The sequence below is a fragment of the Psilocybe cubensis genome, chromosome 3 (genome assembly GCF_017499595.1).
Source record: "Psilocybe cubensis strain MGC-MH-2018 chromosome 3, whole genome shotgun sequence".
NCBI classification, from domain to species: domain Eukaryota; kingdom Fungi; phylum Basidiomycota; class Agaricomycetes; order Agaricales; family Agrocybaceae; genus Psilocybe; species Psilocybe cubensis.
Genome location: NC_063001.1, coordinates 4,156,510 through 4,171,645, shown reverse-complemented (window position 1 = coordinate 4,171,645; position 15,136 = coordinate 4,156,510). Strand labels below are relative to the sequence as shown.

At 44.0% G+C, this 15,136-nt stretch overlaps 5 protein-coding genes across 5 annotated transcripts; all 5 read left to right on the top strand.

The window, feature by feature from the left end:
* Nucleotides 1–328: 328 nt before the first annotated feature.
* On the top strand, nt 329–1,484 carry JR316_0004136 (uncharacterized protein; the record flags this gene model as incomplete). The annotated part of the gene is made up of 2 exons (XM_047889905.1): nt 329–1,210; nt 1,284–1,484. The coding sequence occupies 2 exons, from the start codon at nt 329–331 to the stop codon at nt 1,482–1,484; spliced, it is 1,083 nt and encodes a 360-aa protein (XP_047752279.1).
* Nucleotides 1,485–1,810: 326 nt separating this feature from the next.
* JR316_0004135 (uncharacterized protein) lies at nt 1,811–3,859 on the top strand (the record flags this gene model as incomplete). Its single annotated transcript, XM_047889904.1, has 2 exons — nt 1,811–2,003; nt 2,046–3,859. The coding sequence occupies 2 exons, from the start codon at nt 1,811–1,813 to the stop codon at nt 3,857–3,859; spliced, it is 2,007 nt and encodes a 668-aa protein (XP_047752278.1).
* Nucleotides 3,860–5,741: 1,882 nt separating this feature from the next.
* On the top strand, nt 5,742–6,210 carry JR316_0004134 (uncharacterized protein; the record flags this gene model as incomplete). The annotated part of the gene is made up of 2 exons (XM_047889903.1): nt 5,742–5,804; nt 6,010–6,210. The coding sequence occupies 2 exons, from the start codon at nt 5,742–5,744 to the stop codon at nt 6,208–6,210; spliced, it is 264 nt and encodes an 87-aa protein (XP_047752277.1).
* Nucleotides 6,211–9,610: 3,400 nt separating this feature from the next.
* On the top strand, nt 9,611–10,769 carry JR316_0004133 (uncharacterized protein; the record flags this gene model as incomplete). The annotated part of the gene is made up of 2 exons (XM_047889902.1): nt 9,611–10,492; nt 10,566–10,769. The coding sequence occupies 2 exons, from the start codon at nt 9,611–9,613 to the stop codon at nt 10,767–10,769; spliced, it is 1,086 nt and encodes a 361-aa protein (XP_047752276.1).
* A 401-nt stretch (nt 10,770–11,170) lies between these two features.
* Nucleotides 11,171–13,144, top strand: JR316_0004132 (uncharacterized protein; the record flags this gene model as incomplete). Its single annotated transcript, XM_047889901.1, has 2 exons — nt 11,171–11,288; nt 11,331–13,144. 2 exons carry the CDS (start codon nt 11,171–11,173, stop codon nt 13,142–13,144), a joined length of 1,932 nt encoding a protein of 643 aa, XP_047752275.1.
* Nucleotides 13,145–15,136: the final 1,992 nt, after the last annotated feature.

Here is a 15,136-nt window from a genome sequence, read left to right as displayed (position 1 = left end):
ATGTGCCACATTGACCCGTGACACTCTGTTCATCAGAGACCTGTCTAACTTGACAATAAACATTGACAGATTTGTGATAGTCGGTAAGATACATGACAGCTGCACAGCATCACTTCACGCGCTGTCATCGGATGTCTAGAACATTCCTTCTAAGAATAGCCACTGAAGAGTCTATAAAGACGAAAGGGCTGGTTGTTGGTACCCCCCAACAGCCCTCTGGCCTTCTTTCCATTTAACTCACAGTTTAAACAAGTCGCTCGCACCTCGCTTCGCTCGGTGCTCGCTCCCCCCCTAAACCCAACGACTTTGCTATTACCCAACAGCTACCATGTCTTCCACTTACTCTGCTGCCTTCTCTCGTGCCATGTCCCCCACCCTGGACGCACTCACCCAGGCTGTCGTCAACAACACAGTTTTTGGCGTCAACGACGAAGCTGGCCGCCACAACGCCCTCATCGACGAGTTGGCCACTGTCGTCATCAAGAAAATAGCTGAGTGCCGCTCCATTGACCAGATTGTAGACTGCGTCTTTTTTGACTATCGTGCTGCCCTTAGGGAGTTTCTCCTCAACCTCGCATCGTGGTGCGATAAGAGGGAAACAGTCAAGGCTAGCCTCGAGCGCCTTGAACTTGCCGTTAGCGCAGGCAACACCCCCAATCGCCTTCGGGTGAAGGCTCCCGAGTTCCAACTTACGAAGGAATTCGCGGATGCCGGGTCAGCGGAAGCTCTTCGAGTTTCCTCTACGTTCTCCACCGCTCGTGATGTCTTCCAAAAGGCAATCAACGACGGCGCCATTCAGGCGAAAAAGGACGAACTGGCCTTTTGGGATGATAAATGCGCACTCAATAACTGTTATGAAGCTGCTGCCCTCATCGTTAAGACAACTTACGATGATCGCAAATCCAGCTATAAGCTCCCCGTTTTCTCTACAGACAACAAGGGAGTTCGTCGAATAACAGATTGGGTAGTGTCACCGCAGAAGAAGGCTGAATGCAGCGCATTGCAAACCATTTTGCCAGCCATCTTCTCTCATATCAAACAGATTGTCAACTTGCGCCACCGCGCTTTGGCAATCAAGATTGAGAAAAAGCGGTCGACTGCGGCAACAGCCGATGTCGAGATGGCCGATGCGACCAAACCAGGTCCATCGATTCAATCCCTTATTGATAAGGGCTTGAATGCACGTCTCAAGAAGCTCAACCTTGGATCTGTGGGCAAGAAGGCAAGTTCTCGTAACCCTTCACCCATAATTCTGGATACTAATTACTATTCTAATTACCCAGACTTTGTCTGGCCAGAATTCGTCCAAGGCTCCTCAACCTCAGGCCAAGAAAGCTGGCCCTTCGAAATTCAAACCCTCGTCGACGCCTTCGCAGAAGAAGCCCCAAACCAAGGCTTCCAACAAGGTCGACAACAAGAAGAAAGGGAAGGGGAGAGCTCCCGTCAAGAACGATCCAAAGGGAAAGGGAAAGGCAAGAGCCTAGACGCGCGGTCTAATGTAGTACCTTTTACGTCGGTAAGACCCGCCTTCCCCAACTCTATTCCTGACGATATACTCACCATGACTAAAACAGACGCAGTTTCTTTTGTACACTTACATACGCCGATCTCATTCTTGTTGGCTGGCCAGTATCGTAGTAGTGTACACTGTAGTCCTGGTGTGGTGGTCCCTGTAGATATAGCAAATGATTTGTCGCTCGGACTCAATTATATGTTTTTTACTCTGCCTTCTCAAAGTCTGATCATGCAAGCATGGAATGATTTTCAACGAAGAATAAGATGGCGTATCTATTTTTTGTTTAAGGAAGGCATGAACAAACCTTTTGATCCAGATTACGGAGTAAGCTCAAAAAAGAAAGAGAAACCTCCAGTATTACCGCAATACATGGAACTTGGCCTTTCGATGGGACGTCGGTACGTGCAACGCACGATCGCAAGTATCCCGGAAGAAGCCCTTACGGAGATGCGAAAGCACGCGTTCTCTCCTAAAAGGGACAAGATCCGTAAGTTTCTTATCGATAACAACTATGTTATTACGATGACAGATAAGAATCTTGGCCTCGCGGTGTCTGAACGCGACTGGATATTAAGGAATGAGCTCAATCTTCTTGAAGATGAACGTAACTATGAAGAGTTAGAATTCGAAGTTGCGCAAGAAGTAATGAAGAGCAAAATGATCCAGATGCAAACTCTTGCACGTACCGTCGAAGATGAACATCTGTTTCTATTTGAACTTGGGTTGTCTCGATTCTTTCTATCGAATGTACCGGAAGACGGATCATCGTTCAAGTATCCTCAATTTCATGGTATACCTAAAATCCACAAGAAACCTACTGGATTTAGGCCCATAATTCCGTGTCACTCTGTAGTATTTAATCCTGCAGCCAAGTTTGTATCAAAAGAGCTTAAGCCGATTATTAAATCGACTCCTTCAATCATTCACGGAACGAAGGATCTCTTTACGAGATTAAGCCAATTGCGTATAGACCCCAAACGACAATGGTATTTTGTCACCGGGGATGTAGTTGCTTTCTATCCCAATATTCCGTTGGACTTGTGCATCGAAATCGTTTGTAGTATGTACGAGGAATGGTTACTCAATGCTTCGGAAGAAAACACTGCATTAGCCCATATTAATCCAAATTCGTTAGAGAATAACTTGGTTAAATTGGGCATCTTTAAACGTGCTATCGAGATTGGCAATACGCAATTGATAACACAACATGGGTCTAGATATTTTAGACAAAAAAATGGCCTCGCAATGGGCGTCGCGGATTCTCCGGACCTTGCTAACCTCTTTGGAGCCCATTTTGAAATAAAGTCAAAAATCTTAGACCACCCTAATGTGGCCTTCTATGGAAGGTACATCGACGATTGTTTTGCAATTGTTTACGCCGAGTCCGAAGCACTTGCACTTAATTTAATTAAAGAAACAATAAAGTTCGATGGTTGTGTTATCGAATGGGCTGTTTCCTCGTCGGGATGTCAATTTCTCGATGCTTTCATATTCAAGGAGTCTGGAAAACTTCATTGGAAGCCTTTTGTCAAGACAGGAAACAACCGAGAACGAGTTCCATGGGTATCACATCATCCTTTAGACGTCAAACGTGGCGTTTACATTGGAGAGTTATCCAGGTTAGCCGTGCTATGTAGTACCAAGGAAATCTACATTGGAGCAATTAGAGACCTTAACGCTCTCTATTTGATGCGCGGTTATCCCGAAAACCTAGTCATGTCTTGGTGTAAGAAGAATATACAAGAACGTTGGGAAAAGCGATTCGCTTTACGAATCGCAGAGCACGACGAATCCATTCTTGTACTTAAAACCAGGTTTGATCAGGTATGGAATTGGTTTTCAGCTGCTGAACTTGGAAAAACTGTTACCGAGTACTGGTCGGCATGGTATGAACATGCCGAGAAAGGTCTGTATAGTGTAGACTCGTCCAGACCCCTTATCAAACCAGATCCAAATTACGTTCACGACCTCGATGATGTTCGCCCGGAGCTGTTCACACAGATCCTCGTGGACGGAGAAACTGAGTTCGTACCGGATTTGAGGAAGATAGGACTACTCGGAAGTCGTTGGATAGTATCGCGAAAGCGCAATACTAATCTTTTCGACCTTGCAAATGTGTGGAAGAAAACAGTTTTTCGTAAACTGGATGAAGACATTGCCGAAAAAGGTGGTGTTGTTCCCGAAACTCAAAACGTTAATGAAACTTATCATTCTGCTCTAGTTGAAGCTGCTGAACAGATAAGTATCGAAAGCGATAACGAGATAATACTTCATAGACGTTCAATCTCACAAGAGAGGGAACATCCAGAATTCGGCAGAATATCCAAATCTTACAACCGATGAAAAGAATACTAGCGCTTAAGGCGTAAAGCATTAGAAAAAAACCCTAACCGTAAGTATTCATTGCTATAAAGTAACAAACATCTACTTACAAGCAACACATTGGATTAAATAGCTAAACCTAAACCTAAACCCTAAACCCTAAACCCTAAGCCCTAACCTAACCCCAACCCTAAGCTAACTAAGTCTAACCTTAGTAGGAAGTAAGGTAGGCGTGTGAACTTCCGAACGGCATGTGATTGTGAAGGGCCGGATCTAATTTAGTACATGGGAAAAGTTACTTAGTACTTCGGGAAAAGTTCCTTAGTACCGTGGAAACATTTTTGATGGACCGGATCATGAACTGTCCAATTAAGATTCACAACAATCAATCAATTGATTGTTAGGTAAGGACCCAGGTAAGCTATTTATACTCTTGACATGTGAATATTCCCATGTCGCGGTTACTCGGAGCCACGTAACCAGAGTAATCTATATCCATGTGATTCACATCACAGTCAATAACCCACGATGTCAAAGAACAAAAGTGTTGGATCCACTTTTGACAGGTTACCATGTGCCACATTGACCCGTGACACTCTGTTCATCAGAGACCTGTCTAACTTGACAATAAACATTGACAAATTTGTGATAGTCGGTAAGATACATGACAGCTGCACAGCATCACTTCACGCGCTGTCATCGGATGTCTAGAACATTCCTTCTAAGAATAGCCACTGAAGAGTCTATAAAGACGAAAGGGCTGGTTGTTGGTACCCCCCAACAGCCCTCTGGCCTTCTTTCCATTTAACTCACAGTTTAAACAAGTCGCTCGCACCTCGCTTCGCTCGGTGCTCGCTCCCCCCCTAAACCCTAACCCTAAACCCTAAACCCTAAACCCTAAACCCTAAACCGGATTTGAGGAAGATAGGACTACTCGGAAGTCGTTGGATAGTATCGCGAAAGCGCAATACTAATCTTTTCGACCTTGCAAATGTGTGGAAGAAAACAGTTTTTCGTAAACTGGATGAAGACATTGCCGAAAAAGGTGGTGTTGTTCCCGAAACTCAAAACGTTAATGAAACTTATCATTCTGCTCTAGTTGAAGCTGCTGAACAGATAAGTATCGAAAGCGATAACGAGATAATACTTCATAGACGTTCAATCTCACAAGAGAGGGAACATCCAGAATTCGGCAGAATATCCAAATCTTACAACCGATGAAAAGAATACTAGCGCTTAAGGCGTAAAGCATTAGAAAAAAACCCTAACCGTAAGTATTCATTGCTATAAAGTAACAAACATCTACTTACAAGCAACACATTGGATTAAATAGCTAAACCTAAACCTAAACCCTAAACCCTAAACCCTAAGCCCTAACCTAACCCCAACCCTAAGCTAACTAAGTCTAACCTTAGTAGGAAGTAAGGTAGGCGTGTGAACTTCCGAACGGCATGTGATTGTGAAGGGCCGGATCTAATTTAGTACATGGGAAAAGTTACTTAGTACTTCGGGAAAAGTTCCTTAGTACCGTGGAAACATTTTTGATGGACCGGATCATGAACTGTCCAATTAAGATTCACAACAATCAATCAATTGATTGTTAGGTAAGGACCCAGGTAAGCTATTTATACTCTTGACATGTGAATATTCCCATGTCGCGGTTACTCGGAGCCACGTAACCAGAGTAATCTATATCCATGTGATTCACATCACAGTCAATAACCCACGATGTCAAAGAACAAAAGTGTTGGATCCACTTTTGACAGGTTACCATGTGCCACATTGACCCGTGACACTCTGTTCATCAGAGACCTGTCTAACTTGACAATAAACATTGACAGATTTGTGATAGTCGGTAAGATACATGACAGCTGCACAGCATCACTTCACGCGCTGTCATCGGATGTCTAGAACATTCCTTCTAAGAATAGCCACTGAAGAGTCTATAAAGACGAAAGGGCTGGTTGTTGGTACCCCCCAACAGCCCTCTGGCCTTCTTTCCATTTAACTCACAGTTTAAACAAGTCGCTCGCACCTCGCTTCGCTCGGTGCTCGCTCCCCCCCTAAACCCTAACCCTAAACCCTAACCCTAAACCCTAAACCCTAAACCCTAAAACCTCGTAACCCTTCACCCATAATTTTGGATACTAATTACTACTCTAATTATCCAGACTTTGTCTGGCCAGAATTCGTCCAAGGCTCCTCAACCTCAGGCCAAGAAAGCTGGCCCTTCGAAACCCAAGTCGTCGTCGACGCCTTCGCAGAGGAAGCCTCAAACCAAGGCTTCCAACAAGGTCGACAACAAGAAGAAAGGGAAGGGGAGAGCTCCCGTCAAGAACGATCCAAAGGGAAAGGGAAAGGCAAGAGCCTAGACGCGCGGTCTAATGTAGTATTATTTACGTCGGTAAGACCCGCCTTCCCTAACTCTATTCCTGACGATATACTCACCATGACTAAAACAGACGCAGTTTCCTTCGTACACCTCAATACCCCAATATCATTCGTATTGGCTGGCCAGTATAGAAATAGTGTACATTGTAGTCCTGGTGTTGTTGTCCCTGTTGATGTAGCGAACGATTTATCTCTCGGACTGAATTATATGTTTTTTACTCTGCCTTCTAAAAGTCTGATCATGGAAGCATGGAATGATTTTCAACGAAGAATAAGATGGCGTATCTATTTTTTGTTTAAGGAAGGCATGAACAAACCTTTTGATCCAGATTATGGAGTAAGCTCTAAGAAAAAGGAGAAACCTCCAGTATTACCGCAATATATGGAACTTGGCCTTTCGATGGGACGTCGGTACGTGCAACGCGCGATCGCAAGTATCCCGGAAGAAGCCCTCAAGGAGATGCGAAAGCACGCGTTCTCTCCTAAAAGGGACAAGATCCAAAAGTTTCTTATCGATAACAACTATGTTATTACGATGACAGATAAGAATCTTGGCCTCGCGGTGTCTGAACGCGACTGGATATTAAGGAATGAGCTCAATCTTCTTGAAGATGAACGTAACTACGAAGAGTTAGAATTCGAAGCTGCGCAAGAAGTAATGAAGAGCAAAATGATACAGATGCAAACCCTCGCACGTACTGTCGAAGATGAACATCTGTTTCTATTTGAACTTGGGTTGTCTCGATTCTTTCTATCGAATGTACCGGAAGACGGATCATCGTTCAAGTATCCTCAATTTCATGGTATACCTAAAATCCATAAAAAACCTACTGGATTTAGGCCCATAATTCCGTGTCACTCTGTAGTATTTAATCCCGCCGCCAAGTTTGTATCAAAAGAGCTTAAGCCGATTATTAAATCGACTCCTTCAATCATTCACGGAACGAAGGATCTTTTTACGAGATTAAGCCAATTGCGTATAGACTCCAAAAGACAATGGTATTTTGTCACTGGAGATGTAGTTGCTTTCTATCCCAATATCCCGTTGAACTCGTGCATCGAAATCGTTTGTAGTATGTACGAGGAATGGTTACTCAATACTTCGGAAGAAAACACTGCATTAGCCCATATTAAGCCAAATTCGTTAGAGAATAACTTGGTTAAATTGGGCATCTTTAAACGTGCTATCGAGATTGGCAATACGCAATTGATAACACAACATGGGTCTAGATATTTTAGACAAAAAAATGGCCTCGCAATGGGCGTCGCGGATTCTCCGGACCTTGCTAACCTCTTTGGAGCCCATTTTGAAATAAAGTCAAAAATCTTAGACCACCCTAATGTGGCCTTCTATGGAAGGTACATCGACGATTGTTTTGCAATTGTTTACGCCGAGTCCGAAGCACTTGCACTTAATTTAATTAAAGAAACAATAAAGTTCGATGGTTGTGTTATCGAATGGGCTGTTTCCTCGTCGGGATGTCAATTTCTCGATGCTTTCATATTCAAGGAGTCTGGAAAACTTCATTGGAAGCCTTTTGTCAAGACAGGAAACAACCGAGAACGAGTTCCATGGGTATCACATCATCCTTTGGACGTCAAACGTGGCGTCTACATTGGAGAGTTATCCAGGCTAGCCGTGCTATGTAGTACCAAGGAAATCTACATCGGAGCAATTAGAGACCTTAACGCTCTCTATTTGATGCGCGGTTATCCCGAAAACCTAGTCATGTCTTGGTGTAAGAAGAATATACAAGAACGTTGGGAAAAGCGATTCGCTTTACGAATCGCAGAGCACGACGAATCCATTCTTGTACTTAAAACCAGGTTTGATCAGGTATGGAATTGGTTTTCAGCTGCTGAACTTGGAAAAACTGTTACCGAGTACTGGTCGGCATGGTATGAACATGCCGAGAAAGGTCTGTATAGTGCAGACTCGTCCAGACCCCTTATCAAACCAGATCCAAATTACGTTCACGACCTCGATGATGTTCGCCCGGAGCTGTTCACACAGATCCTCGTGGACGGAGAAACTGAGTTCGTACCGGATTTGAGGAAGATAGGACTACTCGGAAGTCGTTGGATAGTATCGCGAAAGCGCAATACTAATCTTTTCGACCTTGCAAATGTGTGGAAGAAAACAGTCTTTCGTAAACTGGATGAAGACATCGCTGAAAAAGGTGGTGTTGTTCCCGAAACTCAAAACGTTAATGAAACTTATCATTCTGCTTTAGTTGAAGCTGCTGAACAGATAAGTATCGAAAGTGATAACGAGATAATACTTCATAGACGTTCAATCTCACAAGAGAGGGAACATCCAGAATTCGGCAGAATATCCAAATCTTACAACCGATGAAAAGAATACTAGCGTGTAAGGCGTAAAGCATTAGAAAAAAACCCTAACCGTAAGTATTCCTTGCTATAAAGTAACAAACATCTACTTACAAGCAACACATTGGATTAAATAGCTAAACCTAAACCTAAACCCTAAACCCTAAACCCTAAGCCCTAACCTAACCCCAACCCTAAGCTAACTAAGTCTAACCTTAGTAGGAAGTAAGGTAGGCGTGTGAACTTCCGAACGGCATGTGATTGTGAAGGGCCGGATCTAATTTAGTACATGGGAAAAGTTACTTAGTACCTCGGGAAAAGTTCCTTAGTACCGTGGAAACATTTTTGATGGACCGGATCATGAACTGTCCAATTAAGATTCACAACAATCAATCAATTGATTGTTAGGTAAGGACCCAGGTAAGCTATTTATACTCTAGACATGTGAATATTCCCATGTCGCGGTTACTCGGAGCCACGTAACCAGAGTACTCTATATCCATGTGATTCACATCACAGTCAATAACCCACGATGTCAAAGAACAAAAGTGTTGGATCCACTTTTGACAGGTTACCATGTGCCACATTGACCCGTGACACTCTGTTCATCAGAGACCTGTCTAACTTGACAATAAACATTGACAGATTTGTGATAGTCGGTAAGATACATGACAGCTGCGCAGCATCACTTCACGCGCTGTCATCGGATGTCTAGAACATTCCTTCTAAGAATAGCCACTGAAGAGTCTATAAAGACGAAAGGGCTGGTTGTTGGGATCCCCCAACAGCCCTCTGGCTTCTTTCCATTTAACTCACAGTTTAAACAAGTCGCTCGCACCTCGCTTCGCTCGGTGCTCGCTCCCACCCTAAACCCTAAACCCTAAACCCTAAACTCTATAAAGACGAAAGGGCTGGCTGCTGATAACAATCAACAGCCCTCTGGCTACTTTCCATTTAACTCACAGTTTAAATTAGTCGCTCGCACCTCGCTTCGCTCGGTGCTCGCTCCCCCCCTAAACCCAACGACTTTGCTATTATCCATCAGCCACTATGTCATCCCAATACTCTGCTGCTTTCTCTCGTGCCATGTCCCCCACCCTGGACGCACTCACCCAGGCCGTCGTCAACAACACCGTCTTCGGCGTCAACGATGAAGCAGGCCGCCATAACGCTCTGATCGACGAGCTGGCCACTGTGGTCATCAAAAAAATAGCTGAGTGCCGCTCCGTTGACCAAGTCATAGACTGCGTCTTTTTTGACTATCGTGCTGCCCTTAGGGAGTTTCTCCTCAACCTCGCATCGTGGTGCGATAAGAGGGAAACAGTCAAGGCTAGCCTCGAGCGCCTTGAATCTGCCGTTAGCGCAGGCAACACACCCAATCGCCTTAAGGTGAAGGCACCCGAGTTCCAACTTACGAAGGAATTCGCGGATGCCGGGTCAGCGGAGGCTCTTCGAGTCTCCACTACGTTCTCTACCGCTCGTGACGCCTTCCAAAAGGCAATTAACGACGGCGCCGTTCAGGCGAAAAAGGACGAGCTGGCTTTTTGGGATGATAAATGCGCGCTCAACTCTTGCTACGAAGCTGCTGCCCTCATCGTTAAGGCAACTTACGATGATCGCAAATCCAGCTACAAGCTCCCTGTTTTCTCTACAGACAACAAGGGAGTTCGACGTATAGCAGAGTGGGTAGTGTCTCCGCAAAAGAAAGCCGAATGCAGTGCGCTGCAAACTATACTGCCGGCGATCTTTTCTCATATCAAACAGATTGTCAACATGCGCCACCGCGCCTTGGCAATTAAGATTGAGAAAAAGCGGATGACTGCGGCAACAGCCGATGTCGAGATGGCCGACGCGACCAAACCAGGTCCGTCGATTCAATCCCTTATTGATAAGGGCTTGAATGCACGTCTCAAGAAGCTCAACCTTGGATCTGTGGGCAAGAAGGCAAGTTTTCGTAACCCTTCACCCATAATTCTGGATACTAATTATTACTCTAATTACCCAGACTTTGTCTGGCCAGAATTCGTCCAAGGCTCCTCAACCTCAGGCCAGGAAAGCTGGCCCTTCGAAACCCAAGTCGTCGTCGACGCCTTCGCAACGCAAGCCTCAAACCAAGGCTTCCAACAAGGTCGACAACAAGAAGAAAGGGAAGGGGAGAGCTCCCGTCAAGAACAACGATCCAAAGGGAAAGGGAAAGGCAAGAGCCTAGACGCGCGGTCTACTGTAGCATCATTTACGTCGGTGAGACCCGCTTTCCCCAACTCTATTCCTGACGATATACTCACCATGACTAAAACAGACGCAGTTTCTTTCGTACACTTACATACTCCAATATCATTCTTGTTGGCTGGCCAGTATCGTAGTAGTGTACATTGTAGTCCTGGTGTTTCTGTCCCTGTTGATGTAGCAAACGATCTCTCTCTCGGACTTAATTATATGTTTTTCACTCTGCCTTCTAAAAGTCTGATCATGCAAGCATGGAATGATTTTCAACGAAGAATAAGATGGCGTATCTATTTTTTGTTTAAGGAAGGCATGAATAAACCTTTTGATCCAGATTATGGAGTAAGCTCAAAAAAGAAAGAGAAACTCCCAGTATTACCGCAATACATGGAACTTGGCCTTTCGATGGGACGTCGGTACGTGCAACGCACGATCGCAAGTATCCCGGAAGAAGCCCTTACGGAGATGCGAAAGCACGCGTTCTCTCCTAAAAGGGACAAGATCCGTAAGTTTCTTATCGATAACAACTATGTTATTACGATGACAGATAAGAATCTTGGCCTCGCGGTGTCTGAACGCGACTGGATATTAAGGAATGAGCTCAATCTTCTTGAAGATGAACGTAACTACGAAGAGTTAGAATTCGAAGTTGCGCAAGAAGTGATGAAGAGCAAAATGATACAGATGCAAACGCTCGCACGTACTGTCGAAGATGAACATCTGTTTCTATTTGAACTTGGGTTGTCTCGATTCTTTCTATCGAATGTACCGGAAGACGGATCATCGTTCAAGTATCCTCAATTTCATGGTATACCTAAAATCCACAAGAAACCTACTGGATTTAGGCCCATAATTCCGTGTCACTCTGTAGTATTTAATCCTGCAGCCAAGTTTGTATCAAAAGAGCTTAAGCCGATTATTAAATCGACTCCTTCAATCATACACGGAACGAAGGATCTCTTTACGAGATTAAGCCAATTGCGTATAGACTCCAAAAGACAATGGTATTTTGTCACTGGAGATGTAGTTGCTTTCTATCCCAATATTCCGTTGGACTTGTGCATCGAAATCGTTTGTAGTATGTACGAGGAATGGTTACTCAACGCTTCGGAAGAAAACACTGCATTAGCCCATATTAATCCAAATTCGTTAGAGAATAACTTGGTTAAATTGGGCATCTTTAAACGTGCTATCGAGATTGGCAATACGCAATTGATAACACAACATGGGTCTAGATATTTTAGACAAAAAAATGGCCTCGCAATGGGCGTCGCGGATTCTCCGGACCTTGCTAACCTCTTTGGAGCCCATTTTGAAATAAAGTCAAAAATCTTAGACCACCCAAACGTGGCCTTCTATGGAAGGTACATCGACGATTGTTTCGCAATTGTTTACGCCGAGTCCGAAGCACTTGCACTTAATCTTATTAAAGAAACAATAATGTTCGATGGTTGTGTTATCGAATGGGCTGTTTCCTCGTCGGGATGTCAATTTCTCGATGCTTTCATATTCAAGGAGTCTGGAAAACTTCATTGGAAGCCATTTGTCAAGACAGGAAACAACCGAGAACGAATTCCATGGGTATCACATCATCCTTTGGACGTCAAACGTGGCGTCTACATTGGAGAGTTATCCAGGTTAGCCGTGCTATGTAGTACCAAGGAAATCTACATTGGAGCAATTAGAGACCTTAACGCTCTCTATTTGATGCGCGGTTATCCCGAAAACCTAGTCATGTCTTGGTGTAAGAAGAATATACAAGAACGTTGGGAAAAGCGATTTGCTTTACGAGTCGCAGAGCACGACGAATCCATTCTTGTACTTAAAACCAGGTTTGATCAGGTATGGAATTGGTTTTCAGCTGCTGAACTTGGAAAGACTATTACCGAGTACTGGTCGGCATGGTATGAACATGCCGAGAAAGGTCTGTATAGTGCAGACTCGTCCAGACCCCTTATCAAACCAGATCCAAATTACGTTCACGACCTCGATGATGTTCGCCCGGAGCTGTTCACACAGATCCTCGTGGACGGAGAAACTGAGTTCGTACCGGATTTGAGGAAGATAGGACTACTCGGAAGTCGTTGGATAGTATCGCGAAAGCGCAATACTAATCTTTTCGACCTTGCAAATGTGTGGAAGAAAACAGTCTTTCGTAAACTGGATGAAGACATCGCTGAAAAAGGTGGTGTTGTTCCCGAAACTCAAAACGTTAATGAAACTTATCATTCTGCTTTAGTTGAAGCTGCTGAACAGATAAGTATCGAAAGTGATAACGAGATAATACTTCATAGACGTTCAATCTCACAAGAGAGGGAACATCCAGAATTCGGCAGAATATCCAAATCTTACAACCGATGAAAAGAATACTAGCGCGTAAGGCGTAAAGCATTAGAAAAAAACCCTAACCGTAAGTATTCCTTGCTACAAAGTAACAAACATCTACTTACAAGCAACACATTGGATTAAATAGCTAAACCTAAACCTAAACCCTAAACCCTAAACCCTAAGCCCTAACCTAACCCCAACCCTAAGCTAACTAAGTCTAACCTTAGTAGGAAGTAAGGTAGGCGTGTGAACTTCCGAAAGGCATGTGATTGTGAAGGGCCGGATCTAATTTAGTACATGGGAAAAGTTACTTAGTACCTCGGGAAAAGTTCCTTAGTACCGTGGAAACATTTTTGATGGACCGGATCATGAACTGTCCAATTAAGATTCACAACAATCAATCAATTGATTGTTAGGTAAGGACCCAGGTAAGCTATTTATACTCTTGACATGAGAATATTCCCATGTCACGGTTACTCGGAGCCACGTAACCAGAGTATTTTATATCCATGTGATTCACATCACAGTCAATAACCCACGATGTCAAAGAACAAAAGTGTTGGATCCACTTTTGACAGGTTACCATGTGCCACATCGACCCGTGACACTCTGTTCATCAGAGATCTGTCTAACTTGACAATAAACATTGACAGATTTGTGATAGTCGGTAAGATACATGACAGCTGCGCAGCATCACTTCACGCGCTGTCATCGGATGTTCCAGAACATTCCTTCTAAGAATAGCCACTGAAGAGTCTATAAAGACGAAAGGGCTGGCTGCTGATAACAATCAACAGCCCTCTGGCTACTTTCCATTTAACTCACAGTTTAAATTAGTCGCTCGCACCTCGCTTCGCTCGGTGCTCGCTCCCCCCCTAAACCCTAAAACCCTAAACCCTAAACCTGAAATTGTGGTGCGTCTTCCATCTTCAACGACCTACCTCACATTCCAGCATGCTGCAATAACGCCAGGGTGTAACTCCATGATTGCAGGAATTCAGGTCCGCACGAGGAACGAGCGTTTGGAGCATGGAAATTAACGAGTTGGGGGAGGAGGAGCATTTCATCCTCTGCACAGGTACGTTGACGATTTGGGGATTTGTTTATGTTCTTGAATGACAAATCGTACTCAATATGTTCTCATAGGTGGTGCTGCAACTTCTTCCTGGTGTACTCTAGGTGTCTGATATTGATAAATGTGTATATTCTAGGAATGGCCCAGCGGCGCAGCATGCTTGAAATACAACCGTCGAGTCAATTTTGAGTGCACTCGCCTCGAGTATCACTTGTGAGCGACACCTAAATTAATGTATCGTAACCCTGGGACGTTTTAAATGCGCACTACACCTGAATTACGACGACAAACGCCGTTCTCCATGTAGATCCGTTGTCCAGGTCCCCTTCCCATTCAAACAAATTTCGTTTGTTTTTTCGTTGGTTCTCAGTTACATCTTCACTGACAGGTGTCGTAACAATGTTCAGAATTGATGGGGGTTGATCAAACACCTGGAAGCAAAGCAATCGTTTGGAAACGAGTGCTAGGGCGAATGCGGGATGGAGGAGGCTTGGGAATTGAGATTGAGGTATCAACGTGTAGTAAGTCTTGTAGAAGCATTTCTGTTCGTTTATATGTGTCTTTATTATGCTGAACCCATGATATTGACTTTTAAGTCGTTGTAGGGATACATTTCCAGTACGTGCATACAAGCTCATTGAATTTTGATAACAGAATGTGTATTGCTACGACTACTCGTCCCAGAATTCTACATGACATTGTCAACTCACGTACATGCTATTTGGTATGTCCCATCTCATTTCAATCCATTCTCCCATTAACACGTTATGCAAATACCAAAGGATTTCCAAAAATTGAGGTTAAGCTGTTGGGTGCCTTCATTCCACTTCAATTGCGAGTTTACTAATTGACCGTCTACCTAGCATTCCAACTCACGTCATCCAAATGCATATGGTGAGATGAAGAGATACTCATATGTACTTTAGAAGAGACGGCGTTTGGAATGTCGT